Genomic DNA, 14,463 nt, shown 5'->3' with positions numbered 1-14,463 from the left:
CACTGGGGGGGCGGGGCGGGGCTGCCCCCCCGCGACCCCCGCGCGGGGAGGTGACGCTGTCACACGCTGGGACACGGCTCCTTTTATGGGGCTTTTCAGCACAAGAACGGGGGGTGGGGTGAACTGGGACCAACTGGGCCGAACTGGGACCAACCGGGGCCGAACTGGGACCAACTGGGGCTGAACTGGGACCAACCGGGGCTGAACTGGACCAGCTGGGGCTGAACCGGAACCAGGTGAGGCTGGGCTGGGACCAACTGGGCTGAACTGGAACCAACCGGGGCCGAACTGGGACCAACTGGGGCTGAACTGGGACAACCGGAGCCAAACTGGGACCCGCTGGGGCTGAACTGGGACCAGCTGCAGCTGAACTGGAACCCACTGGGCTGAGCCGGGACCAGGTGTCCCAGTGTCCCCTCAGTCGGGCCGGTACCCAGGGTTGGCTGTGGTGCTGGTGGCACTTCTGAAGAGCAGGTTGTTCTGCGGGGGACACGGGGGTCACAGCCCGGCCGGGGGTCCCAGCCCTGTTTGGGGGTCCCAGCCCTGTTTGGGGGTCCCTGCCCGGGGTCTCGGGACGGTCACCTGCTCCCGCCGGGTCTCGCGCCGGCCCCGCAGCTCCAGCGCCGCCCGCGCCAGCGCCAGCGCCACCATCCCCAGCGCCACCGGCGCGGCCACCAGCGCGGCCACCAGCGCCGGCAACACCGCGGCCCCTGCGGAGAGAGCGGGGCTGGGGACCACCAGGAATCCCCCGTGGGGACACGGGACCCCCAGCCACCCACAGGGACCGGGGACATCCCCCCAGCCACCCACGGGGACACGGACCCCCAGCCACCCACGGGGACTGAGGATCCCCCCACAGGGACCCATGGAATCCCGAGACCCCCCCCTGCACGGCCACTCATGGGGACCCATGGGTGCAAGGACACCCCACCCACCGGGTTTTGGGGACCCGAGACCCCCTCCCCGGCCACCCATGGGGACATAGGACCCCCCGCCCAGGGTCTCTTGGGGTGCACGGCCCCCCCGGCAGGGGCTCCCTGGGGACATTTCATCCCTGGGGGGCACACGAGTGTCCCCCCCACTCACCCTGCTCAGCCCAGACCAGCAGCGTCACCTCCCGCTCCTCGTCCCACTCGTCCCCCCGGGGCCCCCCCTCGATGAGGAAGAGGAGGACGCGCCCGTCCGGCGTCTCCTGGCGGCACCAGCCCCGGGAGCCCGGGGGGGCGCGGGGACCCCCCGCGCGGTGACGCGGGGGCAGGCCCGGCTGCAGTTCCCCCGCAGCGGCCCCCGCCCGAAGGCGCCGCAGTCGGCGCAGTCCCTGGGGACCCCGCGCAGGGTCCGTCACCTCGGCCACCCCTCACGGTCCCTGCGCCCCAGCCCTCGGCCATCCACCCCCTGGCCACCTTGTCCCCTCCACAGCCGTGTCCCCTGGCCCCTGTAACGGTCCCACCCCCGTCCCCACCCCACCCCACTCCTCTCCCTACCCCTGTCCCTGTCCCCACCCGTCCCCCCTCCACCCCGTCCCCCACCCCTGTCCCCACCCCACCCCTGTCCCCATCCCACCCCACCCCTGTCCCCACCGCACCCCTGTCCCCGTCCCCACCCACCCCACCCTGTCCACACTGCACCCCTGTCCCTGTCCACACTCCATCCCACCCCTGTCCCGACCCCGTCCCTGTCCCCACCGCACCCCTGTCCCCACTCCATCCCACCCCGGTCCCCACCCGGTCCCCGCCCCTCACCGCAGGCGCCGGCAGGGCGGGTGGCAGGAGGGACAGCGCGCGCAGAACGGTCCCTCGTAGCCGGGGTGGCAGCGGCAGGTCCCGCACTCGCAGCTCCGTGGGCCGCTGCACTCGCGCCCCCCCCGCAGGCAGCGCCCCCCGCCCAGGGGACACCCGCAGCCGCGGCCGCCGAACCCGCGCGGCAGCGGCACGTCCCGCACACGCACTCGCCGCGCTCCGGGCCTGGGACGCGCCGCTGTCACACGGACACCGCGGGGACCCGCGGATGGGGACGGGGACGGGACCCCCCGGGCCATGGGGACAGGGACATCCGATAGGGCAGGGACCCCCCCGAGGGCACACGGCGGGGACACGGATGGGGACAGGACCCCCGTGGGGACAGGACCCCCGTGGGGACAGGACCCATGCAGACAAGAGCTTGTGATGGGGACAGGACCGCCCTGTGGCCATGGGGACAGGGACATCCGATAGGGAAGGGACCCCCCGAGGGACACACGATGGGGACAGGACCCACCGGTCAAGGACACGCAGTGGGGACGGGACCCCCAGGGGATGTGACCCACGGGGACATTCCACGGGGACAACCCCCCCGCAAGGACGGGAACCCCAAGGACGGGCAGGGCCGTGTCTCCCCCCCTCTCCCCCATCCTCCCCGGTCCCCCCCTGTGTCCCCACCGTGTCCCCCTGTGTCCTCCCGTTCCCCCCGTGTCCCCGTGTCCCCCCGTGTCCCCCGAGTCCCCACCTCCGCAGGGCAGCCCTGGTGGCGCTCGCAGGCGCCGCTGCAGGGGGCGCTGGTGCTGTTGGGGGGGCAGTTCCCCCGGCCCCCCCGGTCCCTCCTCCTCCGCGCACTCGCACTGGCGGCCCCGGCGCCCCCCCGGACACCTGGGGGGCAGCGGCGGTCAGACCCCCCCGCCCCACAGACCCCACGTGCCCCTCGGCCCCCCGGTGTCCCCAGCTGACCCCCACAGCCCCGCCCTGTGCCCCACGGCCCCCGGTGTCCCCCTGCCCCCCCCCCCCGTGTCCCATAGACCCCCAAACTGCACCCCCAGCCCACCCATTGCCTCCATCTCACCCCATGGACCCCCAACCTGCCCCACGGAACCCCCACCCCAGACCCCCTCCACCGCACGGAGCCCCCGCAGCCCAGAGCGCCCCCGCACCTGCAGAGCCCGCAGAGCAGCGCCCCCCCGTGGCACCGCGCGCTGCGGGGCGCGCTCTGGGCGCACGGACACGCGCACAGCGTCCCAGCTCCAGCGCCAGCTCCTCGGGGACCCCCAGCGCCCGCAGGGTCACGCGCTGCGGGGACTCCAGGCACGCGCCCGCGCGCACCCGCACCGTGAACGTCACCTGGGGGACACCGGGCCGTGGGGACACCGCCGTCCCCCACCGTGAGCCCCCGATGTCCCTTATGTCCCCCAGTGTCCTCCCATACACCTTATGTCCCCATAACGCCCCCTCAAGTGCCCCCCAACGTCTCCTATGTCCCCAATGTCCCTGCCATGACCCCCCATGCCCATGTCCCCCCATCATGACCCCCCCAATGTCCGTTATGTCCCCAGTGTCCCCCCATACCCACAGCCATGTCCTCCCCATGTCCCTTATGTCCCTCCATGCACCCCCCATGACCCCCAAAGTCCCCCATGCTCTCTCTATGTCACCCCAATGTGCCCCCCATGCCCCCCCATGTTCTCCCCGATCTCTCCCCATACTCCCGTATGTCCCGCCATGTCCCCACCCCCCCCATGCCCCTCCTGATGTCCCACCCCCCCATGTCCCCCCCCATGTCCCGCACCTCCTGGTTGACGCGGACGCCGGTGCAGGAGGCGCCGTGGGGCCGGGGGGGGCCGGGGGGGCCCCCGCAATGCGCCTCGAGGCTGAGGCTGATCCCGGGGGGCAGCGGCGAGTGCTGCAGCTCCACCGTGGACAACAGGCTCTGGGGGGGCACCCACGGGTGTCAGCACCCCCGCCCCCCGCGGGGCCCCCAGCCCGCCCCCCCCCCCCCCCACGTTACGCTGTAGGCGTCGGCGATGAGCTGCACCACGTTGCTGGAGTCGTCCCGCAGCTCCCGCACCACGGACCGCGGGATCAGGCGGCTCAGCTCCTGGGGGGCGCGGTCAGGGGGGCCGGGGACCCCCCAGGGACCCCCCGCATCCCCAGGGACCCCCCGCACCCCCCAGAGACCGCCCCGCACCCCCCAGGGACCCCGCCCCACCCCCGGGGACCCCCCTCAGGGACCCTCCCGGCGCCGCCCAGGGATCCCCCAGGGACCCCCCGCACCCCCCAGGGACCGCCCAGGGACCCCCCCGCACCCCAGGGACCCCCCACCTGGTAGATGGGGACGTTGGGCCCGGTCACGGCGAAGATGGGCTGGATGTTGGCGGCCGAGAGCACCTGGGCCACGTGTCCCACCGAGGGGTAATCCTGCCCAACGGGGGTGGGTGCTGGGACCCCCCGGAAATCCCCCCCAGAACCCCCCCCAGAAATCCCCCCCAGAACCTCCCCCCCAGAAATCCCTCCCCCGAAATCCCCCCAGAACCCCTCCCCAGAAATCCCTCCCCCGGAAATCCCCCCCATAAAACCCCACCAGAACCGCCCCCCCAGAAATCCCCCGCCCCGAAATCGCCCCCCCCCCGAAATCCCCCCGCCCAGAAATCCTCCCCCCCAGAACTCCCCCCCACCGATATCTCCCCCCCAGAAATCCCCTCCCAAATCCACACCCCAGAAATCCCCCCACCCAGAACTCCCCCCCCCGAACTCCCCCCCCGTCCCCCCGCCCCCCCGCCGCACATAGAGGTGGCTGCTGGCGTAGACGCCGCTGTGGTCCAGGTGGCAGCGGCCGTCGCAGGGGTTGACGATGCCGCCCAGCTTGCCGTCCCCCGCCGCGTGGAACGTGTCGTCCGACGCGAACAGCAGCAGGCGGGCGGCCGCGCGCCAGCCGATGCGCTCCTGGGACACGGGGACACGGGGACACGGGAATGGGGGGACACGGGGCAGGGGGAGACATGGGGACACGGGGAGACATGGGACAGGGGGACACAGGGACACGGGGATGGGGGGGACACGGGGACACGGGAGGACACGGGGACATGGGGACATGGGGATGGGGGGGACATGGGGATGGGAGGGACATGGGGACGGGGGGACAAGGGGACAGGGGGAAACATGGGGACACGGGGAGACATGGGACAGGGGGACACAGGGACACGGGGACACGGGGGGACAGGGGGGGACAGGGGGACACGGAAACGGGGGGACATGGGAACGGGGGAACATGGGGATGGGGGGGACACAGGGACGGGGGGGACACGGGGACGTGGTGGGGGGGGACACGGGAACAGGGGGGTGTGCAGAAGCAGTGCGTGTGACTGTGCCAGTCTGGGCTTTTGCCATGTACATGCATGCACACCCGCACACTCGTGCACGTGCAAACCTGCGCGCGCACACACACACACACACACACTTGTACATGCTCTGGATTGCACGCACACACCTTGCTTGCATGCACACTTGCACTCACACACACACACACACACACACGCACACACGTTTGCTTGCACGCACACTTGCACTCACACGCACGCACACTTGCCCGCGCTCTTGCCCGCGGTCTCCCCTGCGTGCACTCTTGCACAGACCCGTTTGCACGCTCGCCCTCCGGGCCCACCCGCCCCGTGTCCCCCGTGTCCCCCGTGTTCCCCGCGGCCCCACCTGGCACTGGGCCACCTGCACGATGGCGTCGAAGCCGCCCTCGGCCGCGTCCAGGTTCCCGGACACGCGCTGGCGCGCCACGCGCTGGGCGAACAGCTCGGGGTCCCCGGTGAGCGGGAGGAGGTGGCGGAAGGCGCGGGGGGGGTCGCAGGGCTCCCCCCGGCCCGGGCAGGGGCTGCGCAGCTTGGCGGGCGCCGTGCTCACGTACGGCAGCACCGGCTTGTCCACGAACGACCCGAAACCTGCCGGGGGACACGGCGGTTGGGGGGGGAGCACCCCAAAATCCACCCCCCGGGAGGGGACCGCGTGTGTCGCCAAGGATGTGACATGGCGCAGGGTGGCCAGGGTGTCACTGCTCAGCTGGCGCAGGGTCCCAGCACCCCAAAATCCGCCCCCCGGGAGGGGACCGCGCGTGTCCCCACCGATGCGGGCGGCGGGGGTGGCGTTGCGCAGCGTCCCCAGGATGTCCCTCGCCAGGCGCCGCAGCGTCCCCAGGTCGTCCCGCATGGAGTAGGACAGGTCCAGCAGGTAGTAGAGATCCACGGGGGGCGCCGCCGCCCGCCGGAACCGCACCGGGAAGCTGCGCTCCTCCCCTGGGCCGGGGTGGGGGGTCAGGGGGACCTTCCCCCCCCCAGCAGCTGTCGGCACCGTCTCCCCACACCGGAGCCGCCTCCCGCTCCCCGGGCCCGGCACCGTCCTTCTCCATCCCCCCCCCACCCCGTCCTTCTCCATCACCCCCCCGTCCTTCTCCACCTCCCCACTCGTTCCTCCTCCCTCCATCCCCATCCATCTCCACATCCGTCCACCCGTCCGTCCATCCGTCCGTCCATCCATCCTCCCTCTCCCCATCCTCGCTCCCCCCCCCCTCCCCCCGTCCCCCTTCTCTCCCATCCCCCCTCACCGGGCCGCAGCTGCACACGCACGCTCTGGGGGCTGAGCTGGGTGGGCCCCCCCGGGCCCCCCCCCGGCGCCCGGTCCCGCAGCACCCGCACGCTGCCCCGGGGCTGCACCACGGCGCCGGGGGGGCACCCGGCGCGCTCCAGGGCCTCCCGGGGGGCGCAGCGGGGGGCGTCTGCCCGCCCCCCCCCGCGGGAACTCCTGCGGGACACGGGGGTCAGTCCCTGCACCCCACCCCCCGCACCCCCCCGTGGGAACCGGGCGGGTGCCGGGGCTGCGGGGGGGCCACACCCCCCCGGCTGTTTGTCACCGAGGTTTTGCTGCTTCCTGGTGACAAACCGCAGCGGCAGGGAGGGTCACGCAAGGGCGGCACCAGCGGGGCCCACGGGGGGACAGCGGGGACCCCCCCGCAGCACGTGGGACACCCGGGGACAACGGGGACCGCCATGGGACACTGTGCCCCCCCAGCACACCGCCACCCTGTGTCACCCCCCAAGGGACACCAGTCCCCCCCATGCTGCACCCCAACTGCACCAGCCGCACGGGGACCCCACGGGGACCCCACAGGACACAGAGACCCCACGGGACACCGGGGGGGCCCCCACGGCACGTGGCCACCCGCTGGGGGACCGCAGGGACTTGGGAACAACACCCCCCCAATCTCAGGACACCCCCAGGGACATGGGGACCTCCCGGTAGCCCACTGCCCCCCCCCCCCTCATGCCCCCCCCAAGGCGTGGACCCCAATTCCACACCGCGACCCCCAGGGACACCACGATCCCCCCGACAGGGAGGGGAACCCCCGAGCTGAACCCCGAGAGCTCTGGGGGGCCCGGGAAGGGTCGGGGGGAGTCGAGGAGGTGGGTCAGAGTGGGGGGCCGTGGGGGGGGTCGGGGTGGAGGGGTCGGGGGGGGCGGGGGGCCCCCACTCACCGGGTCCTCGCACCAGGCGCATCGCGGGTGCGATCGCACACACGCCTCGCAGGTCGCCTGGGGCTCGCAGGACCCTGGGGACACCCGGGGGATCAGGGGGGGCAGGGACAAAGGGACCCCCCCGGGTGACCTCCCCCCCAGCTCACCTGTCCCGGCCCCCCCCGGGGCCGCCAGCAGCAGCGGCAGCAGCAGCAGGAGCCCCCCCGGCCGCCCCATGGTCCCGTCTGCAGGGGGCGGCGCCACATCCTGCCCGGGCGGGGGGGACAAGGTGGGGACACGGGGCGCGCGGAACCGGCGTCATCCCCGAGCTCCCGGCACCTCCCCACGGCTCCCCAGTTCACCGCAGGGCTCCCCAGTTCCCCCCAGTGCCCCCCGGTTCACCCCAGTGCCCCCCAGTGCCCCCCGGTTCACCCCAGTGCTCCCCAATCCCCCCCAGTTCCCCCCAAATTCACCCCAGTGCCCCCCAAATTCACCCCAGTGCCCCCCAGTTCACCCCAGTTCCCCCCAAATTCACCCCAGTGCCCCCCGGTTCACCCCAGTGCCCCCCAGTTCACCCCAGTTCCCCCCAAATTCACCCCAGTGCCCCCCGGTTCACCCCAGTGCCCCCCGGTTCACCCCAGTGCTCCCCAAATTCACCCCAGTGCCCCCCGGTTCACCCCAGTGCCCCCCGGTTCACCCCAGTGCTCCCCAATCCCCCCCAGTTCCCCCCAACTTCACCCCAGACTCAGGCCGGGGCTGACGTCACTTTATTGATAAAAAGGGGGGGGGGACAGTGGCAGAGGTCGAACAACCTCGTTACATCTTATTATGAGAGAGACCCCCCCGCGGGGAGGGGGGGCAAATGGCTCCAGTGACAACAATGGGACCCCCCCCACGACACTCACCCGCAACATCATCCCCGACATCGCACCCCCCAGCTCATCCCACCCCCAAAAGAACAGTCCAAGTTAAGTTCCCCCGGGGGGGCACCAAACCCTTGCGGGGTCTGGAGCCCCCAGCAGCACAGGGGGAGCAGGGAGGGGGCGTCAGAAATCGGGGTCCTCGGAGTCCCCCGGGGGGGGCGGCTCGTCGCGGGCCCCCCCCCCAGACGAAGCGGTAATTGTCCTCCAGGGCCTGCTGCCGCCGCCGCTCCTTCTGCGCCTCCTCCGTGCCCTGCAGCTGGGGACACGGGGACGCGGTCACGGGGACACGGGGGTCACGGGGGTCATGGGGGACAGGGTCACAGGGGACACAAGTCATGGGTGACACAAGTCATGGGGGACACGGGGGTCACAGGAGACACGGGGGTCATGGGGGACAGGGTCATGGGGGACACGGTCACGGGGGTCACGGGGGTCACGGGGGACACAGGGGACAGGGTCACGGGGAACAGGGGGGACAGGGGGGACACGGGGGTCACGGGGGACAGGGTCACGAGGGACACGGTCCTGGGGGTCACGGGGGTCATGGGGGACACAGGGGTCACGATGGGCACACACAGGTCATGGTGGGGACAGTCCCTGCCTGGGGACACCCACCCCTGGCACAGCTGCAGCACCCGGGCTGCCCCCGCGCCCCAGTGTCCCCTCCTGTCCCTCACTGTGCCCCAGACCCCCCCCCCCGCCCCCCAGTGTCCCCTCCTGTCCCTCACTGTGCCCCAGACCCCCCCCCCCCGCCCCCCAGTGTCCCCTCCTGTCCCTCACTGTGCCCCAGACCCCCCCCCCGCGCCCCCAGTGTCCCCCCCATGTCCCCACCAGGATGTTGAAGAAAATGTCCTTCAGGTTCCTGGTGTCCTCCTCCGACAGCCACTGCGCCTCGTCCTCGTCGCCCCCCCCCGCCGTCACGATCTTGATCTCGATCTTCCCTGGGGGCGGGGGCACACACGGGGTCACGGGGGGCGACAGGGACCCCAAAGCCTGTCCCCCGCACCCCAGAATGCCCCCGGTACCTTCGGCCCGCAGCCCCTCCTTGGCCAGCAGCTCCCGCACTTCGCTCTCCACGTTCTCCGGCGGGGGGGGGTCCCGTTTGGGGGGGGTCCCAGCGCCCGATCCTGCTGACCCTCACCCTCAGCCGCCCCTCAGCCTTCCTCCCAGCCCCCTCCTCTTCCTCCCTGTCCCCCCCCCGCGCGCCCCCCCCCCGTCCAGCTTGTCCATCAGGCGGTTGAGGGTGGAGGCCAAAGACTTGGACGCCTGGTTACGGTCAAACTCCCCCTTCAGCCCCTCGGTCTCCAGCTCGTCCTCCACCTTTGGGGGGCACAAGAAGGGTTGGGGGGTCCCCATCCTGGCCAGGGGGTCCCAGCTCAGCCAGGGGTCCCATCCTGGCCGGGGGTCCCAGGGCGGTGACACACACCTCGCTGATGATGTTGTCGAACTCCTTCTCCATCTCCGTCTTCACCTCCTCCTTGAGCTGCGCCATCTGCTCGCGGGGCAGGACAATGGCCTCCAGGTCCTTCTCGAAGCCACCCAGAAGGTCCCCGTCGTCCTCCTCATCCTCCTCTTCCTCCTTCTCGGCTTCTCCCGGCACTGGGGGGTCCTCAGGACGCGGGGGGGGCGCGGGAACCTTCGCTGCCGCCTCCTCCTCCTCGCTCGCCTGCTCCTTGGCCTGGAGGGGCGGCTCCTGTCACCGTCCCGCGGTGACAACGGGAAACGGGCCGGGAGAAGGTGCCCGGGGGGCCTGTCCCCCCCGGGGCGTCCCCACCTTCCGCGTGCTCTCCTTCAGCTCCTCGATGAACTGCAGCAGGTCCCCAGGGCTGCGGATCACCTTGAAGTGGATTTTCTTCTGCGGATCTGCAGGGGGACAGCGACAAGGGACGACGGATGGGGACAAGGGACAAGGGACGACGGATGGGGACAGCGACAAGGGATGAAGGATGGGGACAAGGGACAAAGGATGGGGACAAGGGACAAGGGACAAGGGACAACGGATGGGGACAGCAACAAGGGACAATGGATGGGGCCAGCAAGGCGCAGGGGGGGACAGACTGGCCAGCACCGGCCACCGCCCACGGGGACTCACCAGCCACCTTTGGGGACGGTTCCTCCACCTACGGGGACAGGGACAAGGTGACGGAGCCCGAAACTGCTCCTGGAATGTCACCACCTCGCCGGTGGCCTCGCGGATGTCCCAGGGCCGTCCCCGGGGACGCGGGGACTCACCTGGGCGCTGTCCCCCTGGCTGGTGGCCGTGCCGGTCACCTCGCTCACCCGCTCCCAAAGAGCCGCGTCCTTGTCGGGCTCGGGCTCGTCCCCCGGCGCGGCTGGCAGGGGACGGAGGGGACAGGGTGAGGGGGGCACGGGGGCTGTGGTGTCACCAGGAGGGTGACAAGGAGGTGACACGGGGCCGTACCGTCCCCGCGGGCCGCTGGTGTCCCCTCGGGGGGCTGCGGGGGGGCCTGGGCGTCCCTCTCACTCCACAACCTGGTGTCCAAGGTCTTGAGCTCCTCCGAGATCTCCTCCACCTTCCGCTTGGTGTCGGCTTTGGGGACGGGGAGGGGACGCAGGTGACACCCCCGTACCAGGTCCCCGACACCCCCAGCTCCCTCAGCCGCTCCCCAAAGCTTCTCCAGCCCCTTCTGGGGGGGGTTTGTAACTATCGATTCCCGCTGATCACTGATAACGATATTAAACTGGCCCCGGTATCTTAAGCTGGGCCCAGAATATTAAGACAGCCCCAGTACCTTAAACGGGGCTCAGTAGATTAAACTGTCCCCAGAATATTAAACTGTCAAGACATTACTAAGCTGGGCCCGGCATATTAAGCTGTCCTTGGAATATTAAACTGGACCCAGAATAGTCAACCGGCTCCAGAACATTACGTTAGCGCCAGAATATTAAGCTGGTCCCAGTATAATTAAACTGGCCCTGATATCTTAAGCCAGTCCCAGAATATTAAACTGCCCCCAGAATATTAAGCTGGCCTCAGTATAATTAAACTGGCCGCAGTATAATTAAGCTGGCCCTGATATCTTAAGCCAGTCCCAGAATATTAAACTGGCCCCAGAATATTAAGCTGGCCTCAGTATAATTAAACTGGCCCCAGTATAATTAAGCTGGCCCTGATATCTTAAGCCAGTCCCAGAATATTGAACTGGCCCCAGAATATTAAGCTGGCCCCAGTATAATTAAGCTGGCCCTGATATCTTAAGCTGGCCCTGGTATTTTAAGCCAGCCCCACAACATTAAGCTGGCCCCAGTATAATTAAACTGGCCCTGATATCTTAAGCCAGTCCCAGAATATTAAACTGGCCCCAGAATATTAAGCTGGCCCCAGCATAATTAAGCTGGCCCTGATATCTTAAGCCAGTCCCAGAATATTGAACTGGCCCCAGAATATTAAGCTGGCCCCAGCATAATTAAGCCGGCCCTGGTATCTTAAGCCACAACGTTAAGCTGGCTCCAGTATAATTAAGCTGGCCCTGGTATCTTAAGCCATTCCCACAAGGTTAAGCTGGCTCCAGCATAATTAAGCTGGCCCTGGTATCTTAAGCCATTCCCACAAGGTTAAGCTGGCTCCAGCATAATTAAGCTGGCCCTGGTATCTTAAGCCATTCCCACAAGGTTAAGCTGGCTCCAGCATAATTAAGCTGGCCCTGGTATCTTAAGCCATTCCCACAAGGTTAAGCTGGCTCCAGCATAATTAAGCTGGCCCTGGTATCTTAAGCCAGTCCCACAAGGTTAAGCTGCCCCCGACCTGGGCCCAGCCCCGTGCCCAGGGTCTGCCCGCTCCCCGCTCCCGGCTCCGGCGCGGCCCCGGCACTCACAGACTTGGGCGCGCACGTACTGCACGTACTGCGCGGGGCTGAGCGCGGGCTGGCAGCGGATGGGCTGGGGCGCGGCGCGCGCCGGCGGCCGCAGGAACGGGTGGTGGCAGATGCGCGTGGTGTGCACGGTCAGCACGTAGGAGCAGGACTGCGGCTCGTCCACCCGCGCGATGTAGTCGCCGGCGCCCTCCTCGCACAGGAACTGGGCCGGGGGACACCGGGCGTGAGGTGTCGCCGCGGCGGGGACACCGGGGACGCCGCGGGGGGTCGCACTCACGCGGACTTCGGCCTCTCTGGCGCGGCCGGTGAGGTCGCAGCGGGAGCCGTTGACGTAGCTCTGGCTGTGGTAGCGCTTCAGCTGGTGCTGCTTGGTGGCCTGGGGACAGCGGGGACAGTGACCAGGGGACAGGGACGCCCCCGGGACCCCCGGCGTCCCGCAGCCCAACCTTGGCCGTCTCGTCGTTCCAGTCGAACGCCGAGTGGTAGTAGCCGAGGAACAGGACGTCACCTTTGATCTCCGACTCTGCGGAGAGGCACCAGGGTGGGGACAACCCTGGGGACAACCCGCCCCCCCCCATGTCAGATGTCACCGTCCCCGCCCGCACCTTCAACGTGATACTGCTGGATGTGCTTCCCGTAGCAAAACTCGTACGTCCACCAATCCTTGGTCTGAAAACGGGGAAAACGGGAAAAATGAAAGCGTGTCGGGTGAGGCGGGAGCGCTCGGGGCGACCCCCCGGCCCCCCGCACCTTGAGCAGACAGGGGGCGGCTGCCATGGGGCGCAGCAGCTCGGCCACGCCGGAGCCGTTGTAGAGCGCAGCGTCGTCCTCGGGGGCGGGCGGGCGGACGGCCGCGGGCGGGAGGCGACACTCGTAGCGCTGCTTGAACTTGGAGGCCACGGTCACCACGTCCTCCGCCTGGCGCTGGGACAGCGGGGACAGCGGCGCGGGTCGGCTTGGGGGGACACGGGGCCGGTTTGGGGGGGGACACGGGGCCGGTTCGGGGGGGGACACGGGGCCGGTTTGGAGGGGGGGACACGGGGCCGGTTTGGAGGGGGGGACACGGGGCCGGTTTGGCGGGGGGGACACGGGGCCGGTCTGGGGGGGGACACGGGGCCGGTCTGGGGGGGGGACACGGGGCCGGTCTGGGGGGGGACACGGGGCCGGTTCGGGGGGGGACACGGGGCCGGTCTGGGGGGGGACACGGCCCCCCCGTGCCGTCACCCCGCTCTTGCCGCGACGGGCTGGCATTTGGCCCCAGGAGAGGGGGCGACACAGACGTGTCACTGCTGTCCCCCCGCAGCTGCCGGGGCCCCGGGGTGCCCCCCCCCCGCGGCTCAGCGGCGGCGGTGGTGACAGGGACGCGCGGCAGCCGCCGCTGGCACCGACCCCGCTGCCTCATCCAGGGAGCGGGCGAGCGGCCCCACCCTCTGCCGCCCCCGCCAGGGGCTGGGGGGTCACTGCCACCGCGGGGACCCCCGGGACCGGCTGCGAGAGGGAGGTCACCGAGACACCGACCCCCGCCCCGGCGCAGCCCCAGAGCTCCCGCAGGACCGCGGCCAGGTACGCTGCCCCGGCCCCGGGACGGCCCCCACAAGCCCCGGTTCGATCCCGGGTCGCTGTCCCCGGCCCCGGTAGGGCCCCCGGGACGATGGCCCCGATCCCCGGACCGGTGTCCCCGACCCTGACACGGCCCCGGTCTCGGTGCCCCGGTCTCGGGCGGGACCGGCGTCCCCGGTAGCGCCCGGTGCCCGTCCCCGCCGCCACGCACCTGCCCGGCCAGCACGGGCTCGGCCAGGATCTCCAGCCCGTACTTGAGCTCGCTGAGCTCCTGCAGGTTGAGGGCGGCCCGGGCCCCGCGCAGCGGCCGCCCCGGGCCCAGCACCGCCAGCACCGCCAGCAGCACCGGGCCCGGGCCCGGGCCCCGCCGCGCCGCCATCTTCCCTCCCGCCGCCGCTTCCGCCCGCCGCCTCCTCGCTCCCGCCCCGCCCGCAGGCGGCCCGCATGGTGATTGGGAGGTCGTACTGCCCGTCAGGCTCCTCTCGCCTTGTATTGGTTGAAGCCGGGAGATTACGCGCCTGGGCTTGAGGCCGCGGTGGGCGGGCGGCGGCCGCGCCAGAGTGTGAGGCGATTGGGCTGAGTCAGCTCACGCGGCGGCCAATGGGGAGGCGGGGCGCAGCCGCTCCCGATGACGCAACGCCAGGCTCTTAAAGGCGCAGGGGCGGCGTCTCCTCATTGGCCGAGAGGGATGCAGGCGATCCCGGCCGCCTGATTGGTGGAGGGAGGCAGAGCATTCCGGGGGGGGCGAAATCACGTGATTACCGAAGCCGGGAGGGGGGGGGTCTGGCTCCGTTCCAGGGTGAGCCCCCCCCTCCGTGGGAGCCCCAACCGCGGACCCGCGTGGGGTGTGTGTGTGTGTCCACCCCGAGACCCCACCCTGGGCGTG

The 14,463-nt window shown here is 70.5% G+C and overlaps 2 protein-coding genes across 4 annotated transcripts; both read right to left on the bottom strand.

Annotated features, from left to right (window-relative positions):
- Positions 1-67: 67 nt before the first annotated feature.
- On the bottom strand, positions 68-7,566 carry ITGB7 (integrin subunit beta 7). 3 transcript variants are annotated; one of them, XR_010468441.1, is made up of 16 exons: positions 7,426-7,566; positions 7,280-7,353; positions 6,352-6,548; positions 5,873-6,043; positions 5,451-5,692; positions 4,530-4,688; positions 4,068-4,163; positions 3,754-3,843; positions 3,535-3,675; positions 2,903-3,089; positions 2,485-2,624; positions 1,743-1,964; positions 1,087-1,318; positions 583-710; positions 338-480; positions 68-296 (listed from the first exon to the last, which is right to left on the bottom strand). XR_010468441.1 is itself a non-coding variant. In XM_065043411.1 (15 exons), the coding sequence occupies exons 1-15, from the start codon at positions 7,522-7,524 to the stop codon at positions 418-420; spliced, it is 2,241 nt and encodes a 746-aa protein (XP_064899483.1). In that variant the 5' UTR covers positions 7,525-7,566; the 3' UTR covers positions 68-417. The 3 variants fall into 3 exon arrangements, 2 of the variants coding, with proteins under 2 accessions (XP_064899483.1, XP_064899484.1); XM_065043411.1 differs by having other exon boundaries at positions 68-480; XM_065043412.1 differs by lacking the exon at positions 2,903-3,089 and having other exon boundaries at positions 68-480; positions 2,485-2,561; positions 3,600-3,675.
- Positions 7,567-8,008: 442 nt separating this feature from the next.
- OS9 (OS9 endoplasmic reticulum lectin) lies at positions 8,009-14,448 on the bottom strand. Its single transcript, XM_065043338.1, is given in 16 exon segments — positions 8,009-8,361; positions 8,363-8,437; positions 9,013-9,122; positions 9,207-9,272; positions 9,330-9,501; positions 9,608-9,859; positions 9,956-10,044; positions 10,274-10,301; positions 10,414-10,514; positions 10,604-10,732; positions 12,018-12,219; positions 12,295-12,393; positions 12,464-12,540; positions 12,623-12,686; positions 12,768-12,941; positions 13,789-14,448. Coding segments are annotated over 16 exon segments (1,863 nt in total). The 5' UTR covers positions 13,957-14,448; the 3' UTR covers positions 8,009-8,304.
- Positions 14,449-14,463: the final 15 nt, after the last annotated feature.

Source organism: Columba livia, chromosome 29 (genome assembly GCF_036013475.1).
Source record: "Columba livia isolate bColLiv1 breed racing homer chromosome 29, bColLiv1.pat.W.v2, whole genome shotgun sequence".
In the NCBI taxonomy this organism is placed as follows: domain Eukaryota; kingdom Metazoa; phylum Chordata; class Aves; order Columbiformes; family Columbidae; genus Columba; species Columba livia.
Note: the sequence above shows the minus strand (reverse complement) of the source record. Positions and strands in the feature narration are given on the sequence as shown.

What these genes read in the sequence shown, in the direction of transcription:
- ITGB7 (XM_065043411.1), bottom strand. Translation starts at nt 7,524, where the DNA reads ATGTGGCGCCGCCCCCTGCAGACGGGACCATGGGGCGGCCGGGGGGGC. An exon ending in CCCGGGGGGGGCCGGGACAG is followed by an intron (nt 7,354 to 7,425) that starts GTGAGCTGGGGG and finishes GGGTGTCCCCAG; the next exon opens with GGTCCTGCGAGCCCCAGGCG. An exon ending in CCAACGTCCCCATCTACCAG is followed by an intron (nt 3,844 to 4,067) that starts GTGGGGGGTCCC and finishes CGCGCCCCCCAG; the next exon opens with GAGCTGAGCCGCCTGATCCC.